Source organism: Olea europaea, chromosome 15 (assembly GCF_002742605.1).
Source record: "Olea europaea var. sylvestris chromosome 15, O_europaea_v1, whole genome shotgun sequence".
Lineage (NCBI taxonomy): Eukaryota > Viridiplantae > Streptophyta > Magnoliopsida > Lamiales > Oleaceae > Olea > Olea europaea.
In genome coordinates this window covers 27,853,202-27,870,189 of record NC_036251.1, presented here as the reverse complement: position 1 = coordinate 27,870,189, position 16,988 = coordinate 27,853,202, and the positions used below count along the sequence as shown (strand labels likewise).

Below are 16,988 nucleotides of genomic sequence, written 5' to 3'. Positions count from 1 at the left end.
TCCCCTATAGCCAAAAACATTTTTGTGTTGTTAGCTTATGAGCGATCTTTAAAATATTGGACTGACAGAATGATGGAGAACACACAAATCCAAGGTCAGATCCCAGTTGACTTCTTCAGACTTCCTCAATTGGAGACCGTGTGAGTATCAGCTTTATATAATAGGAATTACCGGTTTCTGCTATTACGTCAATACATAAAGGCAAGAACTTTTTATCAAATTTAAACTAAAATCTTACTTACCAATTATACTGACAGGGTGCTCAGCAACAATAATCTTAGTGGAATCTTAAATATTGGCAATAGCTACAGCAACAATCTAACCCTTGATTTGCGGAACAATTCCATTACCGACTTTATGCAAAAAAAGGATTACAGCATGGAGCTAATGTAAGTAATCGAGCAGTTAGTTTGTTCAAAGCTTCTTTCAGAGGGTTGTGAAATGTCTGTTCATCATTATCTTTTTAGTATAATCTCAGCTGTTGAAGGATTCACAGTTTCTATTTATTGCAGTCTAGTTGATAACCCCATTTGCAATACGAGTGGAGCAACTTTGAAATACTGTACAGTTGAGAATCACCATAATAACACATTCCCATCAAACAATTGTACAGCTAAATCCTGCTACAAAAACCAAGTATTGAGTCCTAATTGTGGATGTTCACATCCATACACTGGAACCCTGCACTTTTTCTCTTTCTCTTTCTCAGATTTACAAAATTTAACTTATTACAAAACCCTTAATGGGGCTCTGATGTCTGTTTTTCTCTCCAATGGGCTTCCTATTGATTCAGTAATTCTTGCTAATCCAACTGTTGACATGTATAACTACCTTCAGTTCAGTCTGCAAATTTTTCCTTCTGGTCAACATTCTTTCAATCGAACATCGATATCTACAATAGGTTTCCTACTCAATCGTCAGCAATTTCCGCTTCAATATTATGGGCCATTCTTCTTCATTGATGAACCGTACTGTTGTTTTGCAGGTGAATATCATGCTCGCATTTAGGAAAACTTGAGATTCTTGTGATCCTGTTTGTCAAATTTTGAATCATCCCTGTCTAATTTATATGTTTTCCTCTTTCACCTTAGGATCCAAAAAGTCATCAAATGCAGGCATTATCATTGGAGTAGCAATTGGCTGTTCCGTGCTTGTGCTATTGGTCATCTTTGCTGGAATTTATGCTTTTCTTCAGCATAGAAAAGCAAAGAGAGCTTCCGAAAGGAGCAACCCATTCGGTAAGATCAGCCCTATATAAAATTATAGAACTCTTTCATCTTAACTATATGACATCCTCAATATTTTTGTCACTCTCATGTTATATGAATGCAGCATCTTGGGACCCTAAAAAAGAAAGCGGCAGTGTTCCACAACTTCAAGGAGCAAAATGGTTTTCCTTTGAAGATCTTAAGAAATGCACTGACAATTTTTCAGAATCCAAGTGCATTGGATCTGGAGGCTATGGAAAGGTTTCTCTGTTGTTATTCTTTGAATATTTCCCTTTTTTAGTTTAAGTGTTTGGTGATGATTAAAATTAGATTTTTAATAGATTTTGATAAAAGTTTTTGAAATGTGTGGTTGAAAAGTTGCGGGACCCATGAAATATATGGTTAAAATTGATTGTTTGACTTTAATTTATATTAAAATTTAATTTAAATCAATACCAAACAGGGCCTAAATTGATAATCGTTGTACACCTATTGGTACCTACCTCCACTAGAGTAGCCAATAATAAAGAACACATTAATTTTTGCTCAAGGATCTTTTTCCAACTAAACAGGAAAAATAACACTGTACTTTGGATAACTTCTTATTTTGGAGTAGTTACTGTTCTGATGTAGAGCCTGTCACGAATTTTCGTTTTTCTTTAGCACTTGTGGAGTAACTAATGGAAATGAAAAGAACACCTTCCTTTCATAATTATGACCGAACTTATGTGTAAAAATATCTGCTACCGTGAAGCTATTCCACCATGGTCTGTGAGAGATCTAACTGAAGTTGCATTCTGTGCTTTACTGATAGGTTTACAAAGGAGCTATTTCTTCTGGACAATTAGTTGCAATCAAGCGTGCTCAACAGGGATCAATGCAAGGGGCCTCTGAGTTTAAAACAGAGATTGAACTTATGTCAAGGATTCATCATAAGAACGTCGTCAGCCTTGTGGGATTCTGTTATGATCAAGGTGAACAAATGCTGGTCTACGAGTATATATCAAATGGTACCCTTCGAGATTGTCTTTCAGGTAAATACTTGGATTCTTTCTATTTCATGAACATGTTACTCGTTCTAACTTCCATATTGAGATTAATTCATTCAACAATATGGCAAAGTACACTATATTATTATATGAATAATCAATAATTTCTATGCTTTCTTGAGTCTAAAATTAATCTTCGTTCTTATGTTTACTGCCCGAGAAAGATACTGATAATCTAATAAGCTAATTTTGGTTACTGAGGAAGCGTGATGCCTAATGCTATGAATCTAAGGGTGCGTTCGATTGCAAATATTTTTTTATGGAAAATGTGTTTTTTCATTCAAATTCCTACTTCTATGTTGTTTGATTGACATTTTTTTCATGGAAAATATTTTTCTACTTTTAATCACGTGACCATTTTTTTCTTAAAATTAAGGAAAATATTTTCTTTAGGGGAGTAGGATTTTATTTTTTAGGGAATTCACTCTCTTTTTCTCTTATTTTTCAAGGAATTTACTCTCTTTTTCTCTTATTTTTCAGGGAATTCACTTTCTCTCTTTCATCTATCTACCTTCTCTCATCTACCCATCAATAAAAATCGGACAAGTATAATATTTTTTAGGTTGAAAATTAAATTAATCAAACACATTTGATTGACAATTTTCATACAAATAAGTTCTAGGCAATTGAATTACCTAGAATTTATTTTCTTTCCATACAAATTTCATGCTTGCAATCAAATGTACCCTAAGACATTTCATTATATATACATTGACTTTAACTTCACATAATAATCCTTATCATTTCTAAACATGTTTGGTTAATCTTACAAGGAGCTTATTGGCTGATTCTTTTGGCCAAGTCACAAAAAAGGCGGTAGTAAGATACTTATAAGCTTAGCCAAACATTTAACCCAAGCTTGTGATTACCATTGAAATTCTTGAGTTGTGTTGCCAAAAAGTAACTCGATAATGAGGACTAACCAACTTGACGATGTCTTATATCATGTTATTATGCGTGAAAACTTTATACAAGAAAAGGACTTAGAATTTAATTCAACGAACCTATGTTTCTATGTTGATTCAGTGTCAGTAATGGACTAAAGTTTACAGGGAAGATAGGATTCAAATTAGATTGGAGCAGAAGACTTAAGATAGCTTTTGATGCTGCCAGAGGGCTGTCATATTTGCATGAGCTTGCCAACCCTCCGATCATTCACAGGGATATTAAATCAAACAACATATTGCTGGACGATCATTTCAATGCAAAAGTTGCTGATTTTGGTCTATCGAAACTCATGGGTGATACGGGCAAGGGTTATGTCACCACTCAAGTCAAAGGGACACTGGTGAGCTTTGAAGTTAAAATAACATTTTTATTTTTCTATTAAAAGAAATGTCTTTCTCCATATTTTTAATTTTTTGGCGCCATGAACTCTTCTTTCGTTTGATGCTAAGAGCAGCTGGTCTTTGTCAATATAGGGATACATGGATCCTGAATACTACATGACCCAACAGCTTACCGAGAAAAGCGATGTATATAGCTTTGGAATTGTACTGCTAGAGCTAATAACTGCTAAAGCCCCTATAAAGCATGGAAAACACATTGTAAGAGCAGTTCAGGAGGAATTGGACGATGCAGAAGGTTCTGAAAATCTAGATAAAATTCTTGATCCAGCCATGGGATCAGGATCACATGTTGTTGGCTTGAAAAAGTTTGTCGATCTTGCAATGAGATGCGTTAGAGAATCTGCTGCTGACCGGCCTACAATGGGAGAGGTCGTGAGAGAGATTGAGAACATCTTGGAATCGTCACCCGTAAACAAGAAAATGGACACAAAAATCTCTCGATCTAGCCATGAGGAAGAAAGCAATCTGAGTCCTCTCCATTCTTATGACACTGAGGTGTCTGATGTCAGCTATGGCTCTTTCCCGTTCCGCGTAGAGCATCAGTATGGAAAGTAAGGAATTATGAATATCTTGATCCAAAGTGCTATCTATATTTATATTGAAACTGTGAATGCTTTCAATTTTGGTTTATCCATTTATTGATCATAGCAGATTGTACAATCAAGAACTGATACATTAGGTGGTAGAGAAGTTACAAAACTGAGACCCAATTTTTTGTGCTGTTGTATAATGTACAAAAATAGTTACACTGTCAACTATCAAGCTAAAGGGGTTCATTTAGTTATTCTATCTATTTTATTTGCCAAAACTAAGAACACGAATTGATATTGATGCCTTGGTTTTGTAAAAAGTAATTTTTTTTTTATTTTTTTTTTAAGAATGCGGTAAAAAATGGAGAAGTTTTGAATTTCAGTGCGAAATTATTTTATTGAAAAAACGTTTGATTAAAAATGAATTTGTGGAAAAAAAAAAAAAAAAGGAGTTTCAAAGAATTGGTCTCAAACGTGGGCATAGTACAGAGACAACTATTCAATTTTGAGTTAATTGTACTGTGGTCACCAAATACAATTACAATGAGTAATCAAATCACTTTAACATTAATTTAATTACAAATTTGTTACTTAACTTTAGCTGAATTGCAACCGGGTAATTTAACTATAATTTAAGCATTAGTTTTTTATTCGACTATATGTTGATCATGCTTAAAATTAATCGTTGGTTATATATACGTAGAATTTTTCTGTCAAATTAGATTTTGTTTTTTTTTTTTTTTTTTTTTTTTTTTTTTTTTTTTTTTTTTTTTTTTTGGGGGGGGCGGGGGGGCGCCGGGGGGGGGGGGGGGGGGGGGTTCACGATCTCTTCTCTTGTGAGGGGGTTTGTACATAGTCAAGTTTATATTAATGATCCACCCAATTCCCCCAGGGCATATCTCCCAGTGACAAAGGGGAGAGCGGATAGGGCTCAGCGCAGTAGCGTGCAGAGTTCGATTCCCCGCAAGGTGGAATTGGCTTTGTTGCAAGCGGGAGTTACCATATAGGTTAACAGCCTTGACCTATCCATGTGCTCTCCACCCAGACTCTTGGGAGGCACATCCTGCGATTTACCTCCTCCACGATGGCCCAGGACAGGGTCGGTGGGGGCCCTTAAGATTGGGGTTCAACCTTTTTTTTTTTTTTTTTTTAGTTTGATCAAGCCTGCCAGATAGGGTCAAGTCCAGGCTCAAAAATAGGGACGCCGCCTATTGCCCCCCCCGTCCCCCCGCCTCCCTCTCGGGTCTCTGAGCCTGGACTTTTAACCTGTCCAAATGGGTTAATTCTAATTTGATTGGAAATAAAAAGTAACTTTTGTAGTATGGTTAATGTTGTATGTAGCTAGGTTAGTTTTTGTAGGCTTTTCCTGTCTCTTCCAACCCCATAAAAGCCAAGATTTACTGTTTTATTTCAAAGAGATTAGATTTTGTCCACCAGCCATAAGGTTATAATCAAATCCAGACATCGTGTTCGACTCGACATGTATCCGTGCATTTCATGACTTATAAATATTTAAAAGTAATTCAAACAAAAGCAGCCAGCCAATATCAATGGGAGCAAGAAGAAGCCAAGGCACTGACATAATCAAGAACCCATTTAGGGCTTAGGTACACATTGACCTGTATATGAACACACGCACATATATATTCAAATCATGTAAAAAATAAGAGTAAAATCATTTGAAGTCCATGATTGTCTCATTTTCCCAACTCTTGCAATTTGCAATACATATTCAAACCCAAGATTTATCAAAGTCTTCCATTAGTGTATTGACTTTTAGAATAACGTGCTTGTAACTGTGGACCAGCTTGCATTGAATGCTTGAGGTTTGAAAATGACATCTATTGATTTCTAGAAATATCTTTTGTGGAAGTAAAAGGGCTTCATCTAATCGACAAGCAACTTGTATAGGTAGCAGGTCTGATTGATGAGTAATAAATGTGGGGCACATTCTATGTTTCTCAAGAAAATATCAATTTTTACAAGCCAGTGGAAGGGGTCTTCTCTTGATAACTTGAAGATGATAAATAATTGACTTAATGTACATATTATTGATGGGGCCCCTTTTTTTGCTTAAATTCTTGAAATTTTTAATATAATATAATGTCAATTGCATAATGGTAATATAATGTGAACCAATAAAATACATCTCGAAAGGTTTTGGCAATCAACTAGGATCTGGCAAGAAATTCGTATGAGTTGGCGGCGTAAAGGGCTATTGTATTTAACTGTTAATAGTTGAACAGAAATCAATGGTGGCATCTAGGTAAAATTTTGTAAGTTTCTCCTCCATAGGACAAACAATTTGCTGAGAGCTGGAAAGTTTATGTTTTTTTTGTAGATTTTGGTCAGACTTTCTGTTTGTTTGATAATCTATATGGTTGTTGTAGAGCAATGATGGTTTTCAGAATTCTGTTCCATCTGCTGGTTGCTTCAACACAATTTTTGGTTATAGCAGCATTGACAGATCCACAAGATTGTAAGTATTCTTGATTCTTGGTTCAAATAGCATTTCATCATTATTTATGTTATTTTTTTGAAGGTATCTGATAACTATAAGAAGTTTTATCTGTACCAAAAAATCGAAACCAATGAGAACTAATTTCCTCAAAGAGAACATAATAAACTCGTGTAAATTTGGGATTTCTTGCCTACTTTGTTCTTCTTCCATGTTAGTTCTTCCTTTACCAAGAGAGTAGGAATTGACCAGATTTGGAAAATAGGAGTTGATTACACATTTTCTCTTAATCTATGTAGTGGAAGTGAACATTACCCTTTAACATAGCTTAAATGGTAAATTAAGCTGAAATTTTGTCGCTTTATTCTTGACAAAATACGCAAGAAAAAACCAAATTTATGGTTCATGTTCTCTCTTCGCTATGTTATATTCTGTAGTAATGGTTGTGGTGTATGGGTAAACCACTTGGCATTTGATGCTTGAAGTCACAATATTTGGCTTGCAATTCATGACATTTGATCATTTTCTGATGCACTGAGCAATTTTTTCCAAGCTTCTGCTTCTTTTGCCAATTAATCTTATTTATTTGAAAATAATATTCAAGTAAATATTGCATATCACTTTTCTTAAAATGTTTAGATCCAGTACTTGAATTCTAAAGATGTGTAGAGTTGACAGGGAATTGCATTTCTTTTATGATCCACGTTCTTGCTTCTGCTGGATTTTGAATTATCTAATATTAATTACCCTAAATAAAGAGTTGGGAGGCTTAAAACCTAGTTATAGTCAACAAATATCTGTACTCCTCTGAGCACCCAAAACAGTGGAGTTAATTGTTGAGAATTCCATCTCCTATAAACAGAAGAAATTGCTTTTGTCTGTGATGCAGTTAGTGCTATACAGTCTCTCAGGAACTCATGGGAGAATGTGCCACCCAGCTGGGAAGGTGCTGATCCATGTGGAAATAGGTGGGATGGAATTGGGTGCATCAACTCACGTGTCGTTTCTATGTAAGTCCTCCCCCATTCTTCGTTGCTATTGTGCTTTTTGTGTATTTCTGAGTTTAATCCATTCTTTTCCTATTTCAGCACACTATCGAGCATCAATTTGAGTGGTCAGCTATCCTCAGACATCCAAGAACTATCTGAATTGCGGACCTTGTTGGTTTTCTATTTCTATTTGTCTATTTTTTCCTGTGTATGAGACCACTTTAGATCTTAATCATCTTAATTTTTTCCCTTTAGAACAATTAAGTACCTCGACTCTTTTCAGTTATTATTTCTTAATATCATATTATATTCTAATTTTCTATAACATATACCTCGAGGACAAGCATTCTACTTAAAATCCAGCAACCATTTTTCTAATGATTCTGAAAAAAATGTCATCATGGTAAAATCTGGTTATTTGATTTCTATCTTTATTGCCACAATTATTAATATGAATAAAGCCCAGTTGGATGGTACCTTGTGCTGTTCAGGCTAGTTGTCTGACCCTGGTTTCTAATGTTTACTCTTGTCACTTCATGTCTCCTAATGTATCACTTAGAGAATAGTACACGGGAACACTGCATAGGCGTCCTAATGCAATTTCAAATTCCTTTTTGGCGTACACGTACGTCTCAACAGATGTGGCTCAACCACTTTATAGTTATGGTTCTTACATTTAATATTTATTACCTTTCTCCAGCTATAAGTATTTTGCATGTTTTATTATTTGTTTCTGTGTGTAGGGATCTATCGTATAACAAAGGTCTCACAGGGTCTCTGCCTCCAGCTATTGGAAATATGAAGAAACTATCAAACTTGTAAGGAAATAAGGGTTTTTTTATATTATTGTCATTGCCTGCTGATGCAAATAGTTATGCTGGTTATAAGAAACTTACTTCTACATACATTGCAGAATCCTCGTTGGTTGTGGGTTTTCTGGTCCTATACCATCCTCAATAGGATATCTACGAGAGCTAGTGTTTCTGTAAGGATTATATCTTTATGTTTTCCTGTTTGGCTAAGGAGTAACATATGGAAAAATAAATGTTAAGGTTCAAGCATTGTGCATTAGTTTCTCTTCAAATTATAATACTATTTGCTAGAAAATTCAATGTGCATGCACTACACTCACTGCGTTGAAGACAAAAGAGTTCTTGACCTGGGGGTCTAGCATATTTCTATTGTAGAATCTGCCAGCCTTAATCAAGCTAGACTTATCTTATCCATATATTTTGAGATCTTTCAAATAGGTTCTCTGGATCAGTTAGACTCTTTTAAATTGAATACTCTATGAGCTTCTGTCTTAGTATAAATCGATAAAAAGAGAGAAAACTGTTATGAAAGATATTAACTGCATATTTGTTAAGCAGTATTAGATCGTAAAGGACTGTACAGTGAGCAAAATTTTAACATCTTTGACTTATTTTGTATTGACCTACGTGGTGCGATCCATCTTACCAATCATGCCACATGTTCACATTTTCCTAGGTTTTACATGACCAGAACATTAATGCTTTTTGCTGTATTGGTGTTAAGTGCAACACTCTGTAGGAACTTCTGGTGTAATTTCCTCTTCTTCAGGTGCTTAGCTGAAGCTCTTCTTCCTTTTTATGCAGATCTCTAAATTCAAATGGATTTACCGGTGGGATACCACCTTCCATTGGACTTCTATCAAAACTTTATTGGCTGGATTTGGCGGATAATAAGCTTACTGGAACTATCCCGGTCTCTAATGGAAAAACACCTGGTCTTGATATGCTTGTTAAAACAAAACACTTGTATGTATAATCTCATTTTTGCATTTGCCTCAACTAGGTGGTGTTACTTTTATATTCACTTCAAAATGTATTAATATAAATCTGTTTCACTTTCTGCAGTCATTTTGGAAAAAATAAGCTGCTTGGTGAAATACCATCGCTGCTTTTTCACTCAAATATGACACTCAAACATCTGTAAGCACGACTGCTGTATTATTTAAATTGACAATGCAAACCAAAAATTATACAACATCTAAGCATTCATTATGTTAATTTATGTTTGTGTGAGTAGGCTTCTCGAAAGCAACTTGCTAACTGGAAACATTCCTTCCACGCTAGGACTTGTCCATACCCTGGAGGTTGTGTAAGTAGCATCACCTCATTTACTCGACCAGAAAATTCTTCTTTGGCCGTAATTTCCTTCTAAAGTTTGCTCTATATATCCTTTGCTTGCAACAGGCGCCTGGACAAGAATTCTTTAAGTGGGTCCGTACCACCGAACCTCAACAATCTCACCTCTGTCCAGGAGCTGTAAGTAGAAATAAAGGAATGAGTTTGATTTATTTCTCTCTAATTTTTTTGCGAACAATTTTGTCGGCATTGAATTGTGTGATAGCAAGAAGATCATCTGATTAAACTTACCAGGTTCTTGGCAAACAATAAGTTGACTGGCCCCTTGCCCAATCTTACTGGCATGAATTTGCTCAACTATGTGTAAGTCTAGAACTTTACTTAGTTTAGAGAATACCTGTACATTGATAATGTGCAATGCCGGATAATGTGCTCTTCACTATTGTCAGTTTTAGTGAGAACACATTCTAAGAACCTTTTCCTGATGTAATGATTTACTCTTCCATTGTTTTACTTTAAATTTTCAGGGATTTGAGCAATAATTCATTTGCTGCATCAGATGTTCCTCCATGGTTTTCCACTTTGCAGTCCTTAACCCCCCCCCCCCCCCCCCCCCCCCCCCCCCGACTGTGTGTTTGTTATTCACTCTTGTATGGACGAGTGTGCTAACATGTTCACTTTGCTTGCTTATGGTGAGGTTTTCTGAAGTTACCCACGCACCTTATACTGCAACACTGAACTTGCAGAATAATGGAAGATACAAAAATTCAAGGACCACTTCCAATTTCTCTGTTCAGCCTTTTTCAGTTGCAGACTGTGTGAGTGAAGACTTAGTTTCACATTGAACGTTTTCATTTAACAGATAATTCAAATCTGGTTCTGTTTCTACCATTTAAAATTTTAAAGCAATGGGAATGAGCATTTCGTTTCTCTTCTTTTTGCATGACAGGGTATTGAGGAACAACATGATCAACGGCACCTTGACTATTGGCTCTAGTTATAGCAACCAACTCCATCTCATTGATTTAAGAAAAAACTTTATTGATGACTTTACACGACGACCTAATTACAGTTTTCAAATCATGTAAATTGCTCTTCGTTCTGCAGGCGCTGTTGCCTTCCATGTTGGAAATGAAAAGTTTCTACATATTAGTCTAGCATTGTTAAGTTATTTGTAATATTTTGCTTGTTTGGTTTACCATGCAGACTTGTGGATAATCCAATATGTTTTGAAGGACGAACGGAAACGTACTGCAACATTCCCCAGCCAACTAATAACTCATATTCTACACCCCCAGAAAATTGCACGCCTTCTCCCTGTAGACCAGATCAAATTTCTAGCCCAACATGCAAATGTGCATATCCATATACTGGCAGCATATTCTTCAGAGCACCTTCCTTCTCCAACTTCGGAAACACAAGTACTTTCGCATCCCTGCAGGAAGAACTGATCCTCACATTCCAGTCTAATAATCTTCCTGTTGATTCTGTGTCCCTGAGTAATCCTACAAAAAATTTAGATGATTATCTCGTACTGAATCTACAAGTGTTTCCATCTGGCCTAAATTATTTCAATTGGACTGGAATTTCTGGAATTGGATTTGTGCTAAGCAACCAAACTTTCAAGCCTCCAGACGGATTTGGACCTTTTTTTTTCATTGGAGATAACTATAAGTACTTTGCAGGTAACTTGGTCTATGATGCCAATTTAGAAACTTGGTGATAACATATATGCCATTTCTAATCGTGTTTAAATATATGTATATGTATGTGCTTTTGCATGTTTTCTTCTAGATTTGGCCACTGGTTCTAGCAAGTCATCAAGTAGTGGGATTATCATTGGAGCAGCTGTTGGTGGATCCGTCCTCTTTCTATTGTTACTTATTGCAGGGATTTATGCTTTCCGCCAGAAGAGAAGAGCTGAAGTAGCTGCCAAAAAGAATGATCCTTTTGGTAAAATTAGGCGTTAATGTGTTCTAAATTCTGTTAATTTTGTGCTCTCTGGAAGTTTTGACCATCTTTTTCATGCTTGCAGCATCCTGGGATCCAAATACGAACAGTGGTGGGGTTCCTCAGTTAAAAGGAGCTAGAAGTTTCTCATTTGAAGAACTTAAGAAATACACAAATAACTTTTCAGAAGTCAATGATGTTGGAAGTGGTGGCTATGGAAAGGTTCACTTTTATCTTCCTCTCTTAAAATGATACTGTTTTTGGATTTATTTTTCATTTGGTACATGTGGGTATGCCTCAATTAATGGTCACCCTATCTTAAGATCGCCTTAATCTCCAACTTACTCTATCCATGCCAAACCTCAGACAGTACCATGAACAGCTGTTGGTATTAAGAAAGTCGTAGAATCTTATTATATCTTGAGTGGATCAACTGCCCCCGTAAATTGTAACATCCGATGCCCATTGAAAATTTGGGGATTTTAAATTCCCATCGAGTTTAGAGAACTTAACTCTGTTCGAAAAACTGCAGGATTTGAACATCTTTAATGACCAAGCCCTGTAAATCTCTAAAGTCACAAATTCGGCTATGAAAATATAGTTTAATTACAAATAACTCGGAAATAGTAGTCTCATGTCCTCTTAACTGATCAAACCCATCACAGTTTGCTTCTCAACCATCTTAATATCTTCCGAAATACTCTGAAATGACTTAATCTTCATTGTTTCTATCTGTTACGCTTTTGACAGGTATATAGAGGAACTCTTTCCAATGGACAACAGGTTGCTGTTAAAAGGGCTCAGCAAGGTTCTATGCAAGGTCGTCTCGAGTTCAAAACTGAGATCGAGCTGCTATCAAGGGTTCATCACAAGAATGTTGTCGGCCTTGTTGGATTTTGTTTCGATCAAGGTGAACAAATGTTGGTCTATGAATTTATTGCAAATGGCACATTGAAGGATAGTCTTTCAGGTACTTCCATCCTCTCCCACCAGAGCGTCTTACTTCTAATAGGTCATAAACGTATCATGTCTTAAAGCTGAAAGGTAAACATACATCTACATGCTGAAAAGCGACAAAGGCTTGTTCCTCAAACTTACTCTTTGAAAGTGATTGTAACTAGACCGCTACCCTAGAGAGGGTTATAAAGTGAGCCTTCTTTTTCAGGGAGATCAGGAATTAGGTTAGATTGGATGAGGAGACTTCGAATAGCTCTTGGTGCAGCAAAAGGGTTGCAATATTTGCATGACCTTGCCGACCCTCCCATCATACATAGGGATATCAAATCAAACAATATCTTGTTGGATGAACGCCTGAATGCAAAAGTCGCAGATTTTGGTCTCTCTAAGCCTATGGGAGAAACTGATAGGGGTCATGTTACCACTCAAGTAAAAGGTACAATGGTGAGTAAATATTTCGCCCATCTCAAGAGTTTAAAAGGTTGCTTTGCTGTATATGAAGAGTGTTGTTGCTTCTTAAACTATTTTCTGTATACATGCACACACACACACACACACACACATATATACACGTATATATATGTCTTGAACATTAGGACATCTTTTCATGCTGGAGTTCGAGCCTGGTCGTATTCTATAATGATAAATATGGGTAGAACAAATGAAAAGAAATTGAAATAAAGAAAATTGTTGAATACGACACAATGTAAAATATCTTGTTAAATTTTCTGGGGTAAGTAACCATTCTTTATGTAGGTTTGGCACGGCCTGTGTGTACTTTTCCGGCGACTGCTAAAAATGTTGAAAGAATAGCCTTACCCCTAAAATTAAAAAGATGTATAGTGCTTGATCTGTATCAAAGAGGTCTAGTTAAATTTATTTATGTTTGAATTTAAAGAGTAATTTTGGGATGTCTTCCTCATTAACATAAACCCTAGCTCAATTAAAACCGTGATATTGCATGAACAAGCATGCGCGCACACACCAAAGCACTTTGCACATGACAATGGCTATATCCTTAATTTGATTATCTACCCAAAAATAAAAAGGAGACTTGCAGATAATGATCTTTCATTTCTTGTGACATCTATAATTAAAATAAAAAGCTAATAGCTCACCAGATTGTGAGTTGCTCTGGGAAAAAAAAACTCGCAATCCAAAATTTGGAAAGATTTTCATCTTCATTGAAGATCTGTTATTTGACTTCAGAAGGTATCTTTCTTCCTTCTTCCTTTTGATTTCACAACGTTTACGCTGAGAAGTGGATTGTTTTGGGTTTTAGGGCTATTTGGATCCTGAATATTACATGACTCAGCAATTGACTGAAAAAAGTGATGTGTACGGCTTTGGAGTATTGCTGCTGGAACTTTTAACTGCAAGAAGTCCAATTGAGAAAGGGAAGTACATAGTTCGGGAAGTGAAGCTAGCAATGGATAAGACAAAGGAGATGTATAAACTTCAGCAAATTCTTGATCCGGTTATAGCTTCAAGTATGGCAGCAAGAAGCTTAGAAAAGTTTGTTGATCTGGCTTTGAACTGTGTTGAAGAATCAGGGGTCAATAGGCCAACAATGAGCGAGGTGGTAAAAGAGATAGAGAACATCATGGAATTGGCTGGTCTGAATCCTAATACTGAATCCGCATCAACTTCAGCTAGCTATGAAGGGGAAAGCAAAGGGTCTGGGAATCCTTATACGAATGAAAGTCTCTTCTCTTATAGTGGGGGCTATCCACCTTCAAGGTTAGAACCCAAGTAGGATTCATTTGCACAGGGTATGAGAATATTTGTGCATTTCTGTTTGCTTTTGTGGCCTGCATGTGAGAGTAGCATCTAATTCCATCCTCCATTTTGGTTCCAGTTCTAATGGTTGAAGACAGCATGTTTTGGATCTAAGAGTCTAGGAAAAGAAGCACCATAAATGATGTTATTTGTGTAAAAATGTTGTTTTTTATTGGTTTGATCAAATGTTTATGTATGAAATTCATCTTAAATAGGACAGATTGATATCTTTGAACAATAAATTGTTTGAGAGAACTAAGTTTGAGAGAGAAAATGAACAAGGGCATTTTTTTTTCTTTTTCCAAAACTATATGTATCCAGCCCCCCTTATGCCTCCCCCCCCCCCTTCCCCTCCTTAATCTATGTATCCTTACCCTTTCATTCACCAATACCACCATCCCCAACCCATTGTGAGAAGGCTTTCTAGTAAAAATGTCTATCTTCTAGTCATCAAACTTTTGAGAATTGTTGTTTTTGGAGTATAAATTCCTATTTCAAACAATCTGAGTATACCACACACAAAAGTGCTAAAGGAGTCCGACAATTGTCTTTCAGGATAAAACGAATTTCATCTCCTATTATCCAAATAGACAGCCCTCGATGAACAGACAAAGTTGTTCAAACAACTCAATTGCCAAACTTCCACTATATAAACCACTCCAAAGTTTCCTAACTTTCCTATGAAGGACAAGTTTTTAGCAATTTTCAATAAATGAAAATTTTCACTAATTTATAGTTTCAAGTGGATTACTTTGATATCAAATATTTCATTCAATTCTAAATGATTTTCGATAAAGAAATATATCAGGATAATCACCTCATGGAGTAGAACATGAATATACTTAATCCTATTAAAATCGAAGTACGGATCCCACTAAAATTGGAGCTCAAAATTGACTCAATTTACTAATTAACAAACCATTTCCAACAACAATTTGTCGGAAGGAGATTAATTTTTATAATGGTGTAGAGAGGGTATTCATGGTTCAAAAGATCATTGAGCAACAGATACTCATCAATGAACCACTATGATGAGTGCTCCATACTCATTATATTTATACCACTTAATTCGTTATTTTGCTATCCTTGAGAGTGTTTTAGAGTGTTGATATTGTGATATAGGTTGATTAAATTGAAGGAAATAGGCAAAAGTTGGCAAAATTGGATTAAAGGACCAAATTGTAAGAGATCCAAAATTCGGGAACTAAAATGCAAATAATCAAAACTTGTATTGAATTTAGGCAAAATATAATCACAAATCAATTTCAAATCGAAAAGTTACGCTCCGGAATTTCAGCCTCAAATTTAGACCTATTTTTTACATAGAAAACGATCAAATTGGAGAATAATGTTTCAACAAAAATTATATCCCTTTGAGTTAGCTTTCTAACGCATCTTGAATCACCTCAATCGAACATCGGACGAAGAAGTTATGTTAAAAATACTAAAGGACGCGCAGTCTATCATTTCCGACCGAACCGAGCGCCGAGGCACCCAAGATGGACGCCGTAGCGCCCATGAATCTGAATTTGAGCAGCAAGCCCGACAGCTCCCATATTGGGCGTCGAGGAGTCGGTTATGCGGGAAAACGAGTATTTATATTTTTTGAATCTTTTTTTGGCCCAATTCAACCCTAATTCATCCAAAATCCCAACATACTACAAATACCATTCAAAAAACCCTATTTTGAAGAAGACGAGGAGGGGTGAAACACCACAATTGAAGGGGGCAAGATTGACGACAATTCATCAAGGACAAGGAAGCATGAAGAACATCAAGGGGAATTCCAATTAAAAGCTTCAAAAGAGTTTTTCTTTCTTTTTCTCTTTATGTTATTAATCAATTTGTTTAAATTTAATTCTTCCATCATGAACTAAACATTAATTCTAGGGTTTGATGTAACCTACTTAGACATGTTTTGATTCCGATATAATTATTTCATTTAATATTTTCGCTTATTTATTAGTGTTGATTCTTGAGCAATGTTTTCAATTAACTGGACACTAATTAAATGATTTGATGCTTTAAATTTCGGCACTCGAGAGAGGCAAATTTAGGCATGATCTAAGATAACATAACCTAGATTTTGAAGGTTTCGAGAGAAAGTACGAAATCTTTAAGGCTTGATTAAATTAAGAACCACGTGCTAGATAATTTTTATGTTTTACTTCGGAATAGAGATATTGGAGTTAAAATATAGAAATATATTATGTTGACTACCGAACTCCGATCTAATAAAAACAATTCACTAAACCCACCACAGGCAAATGTGAGTTCGGTCACTGCTCCCAGATCGGACTAGCCCGTCGTTATCTTAAAAAAACATCATGATTACCTCGTGTCACATCACCCTGTCAATCATATACACTTGCCACAAGTGACGTCATCACCGTCCAAAATCACCAATCCGAAGCCATGATTCTCAAGCCTCTTGCAGGTCATCATTATCTGGGGAAAACATTGACACATGGCCACGTGCCTCGTCGACCAATCACAGCAGAATTCGACAACCCGTGTTCCGAGCTCGGTACTGTAGCTGATTTGACTGATTTGATGTAATTTTGGCTGGAGCCATGTATAAATAGTAGGACAGAAATCTTGTAAAGGGCAA

General features: G+C 36.0%; 2 protein-coding genes across 11 annotated transcripts in view; both read left to right on the top strand.

Annotated features, from left to right (window-relative positions):
• The window catches only part of LOC111410761 (probable leucine-rich repeat receptor-like protein kinase At5g49770), a 9,541-nt gene extending 5,142 nt beyond the window's left edge, over positions 1 to 4,399 (top strand). For all 3 annotated transcript variants that reach the window (XM_023041283.1, XM_023041284.1, XM_023041282.1), the window contains 8 exons: positions 69 to 140; positions 258 to 389; positions 513 to 985; positions 1,092 to 1,238; positions 1,333 to 1,469; positions 2,023 to 2,242; positions 3,310 to 3,545; positions 3,679 to 4,399. In XM_023041283.1, the coding sequence (XP_022897051.1) occupies positions 69 to 140; positions 258 to 389; positions 513 to 985; positions 1,092 to 1,238; positions 1,333 to 1,469; positions 2,023 to 2,242; positions 3,310 to 3,545; positions 3,679 to 4,161 (1,900 nt within the window). In that variant the 3' untranslated portion in view covers positions 4,162 to 4,399. The remainder of the gene's footprint in view (positions 1 to 68; positions 141 to 257; positions 390 to 512; positions 986 to 1,091; positions 1,239 to 1,332; positions 1,470 to 2,022; positions 2,243 to 3,309; positions 3,546 to 3,678) is intronic.
• Positions 4,400 to 6,242: 1,843 nt separating this feature from the next.
• On the top strand, positions 6,243 to 14,675 carry LOC111410760 (probable leucine-rich repeat receptor-like protein kinase At5g49770). 8 transcript variants are annotated; one of them, XM_023041273.1, is made up of 21 exons: positions 6,243 to 6,402; positions 6,527 to 6,615; positions 7,484 to 7,604; positions 7,683 to 7,754; positions 8,327 to 8,401; positions 8,497 to 8,568; positions 9,200 to 9,361; positions 9,461 to 9,535; positions 9,633 to 9,704; positions 9,800 to 9,871; positions 9,986 to 10,054; positions 10,219 to 10,287; positions 10,333 to 10,338; positions 10,438 to 10,509; positions 10,641 to 10,775; positions 10,898 to 11,376; positions 11,486 to 11,644; positions 11,727 to 11,863; positions 12,392 to 12,611; positions 12,807 to 13,042; positions 13,881 to 14,675. In XM_023041273.1, exons 1-21 carry the CDS (start codon positions 6,389 to 6,391, stop codon positions 14,352 to 14,354), a joined length of 2,880 nt encoding a protein of 959 aa, XP_022897041.1. In that variant the 5' UTR covers positions 6,243 to 6,388; the 3' UTR covers positions 14,355 to 14,675. The 8 variants fall into 8 exon arrangements, with proteins under 8 accessions (XP_022897041.1, XP_022897043.1, XP_022897042.1 ...); XM_023041274.1 differs by having other exon boundaries at positions 6,244 to 6,412; XM_023041275.1 differs by lacking the exon at positions 8,497 to 8,568.
• Positions 14,676 to 16,988: the final 2,313 nt, after the last annotated feature.

What these genes read in the sequence shown, in the direction of transcription:
- LOC111410760 (XM_023041273.1), top strand. An exon ending in ATGAAGAAACTATCAAACTT is followed by an intron (nt 8,402 to 8,496) that starts GTAAGGAAATAA and finishes CATACATTGCAG; the next exon opens with AATCCTCGTTGGTTGTGGGT. An exon ending in ATGAATTTGCTCAACTATGT is followed by an intron (nt 10,055 to 10,218) that starts GTAAGTCTAGAA and finishes TTAAATTTTCAG; the next exon opens with GGATTTGAGCAATAATTCAT.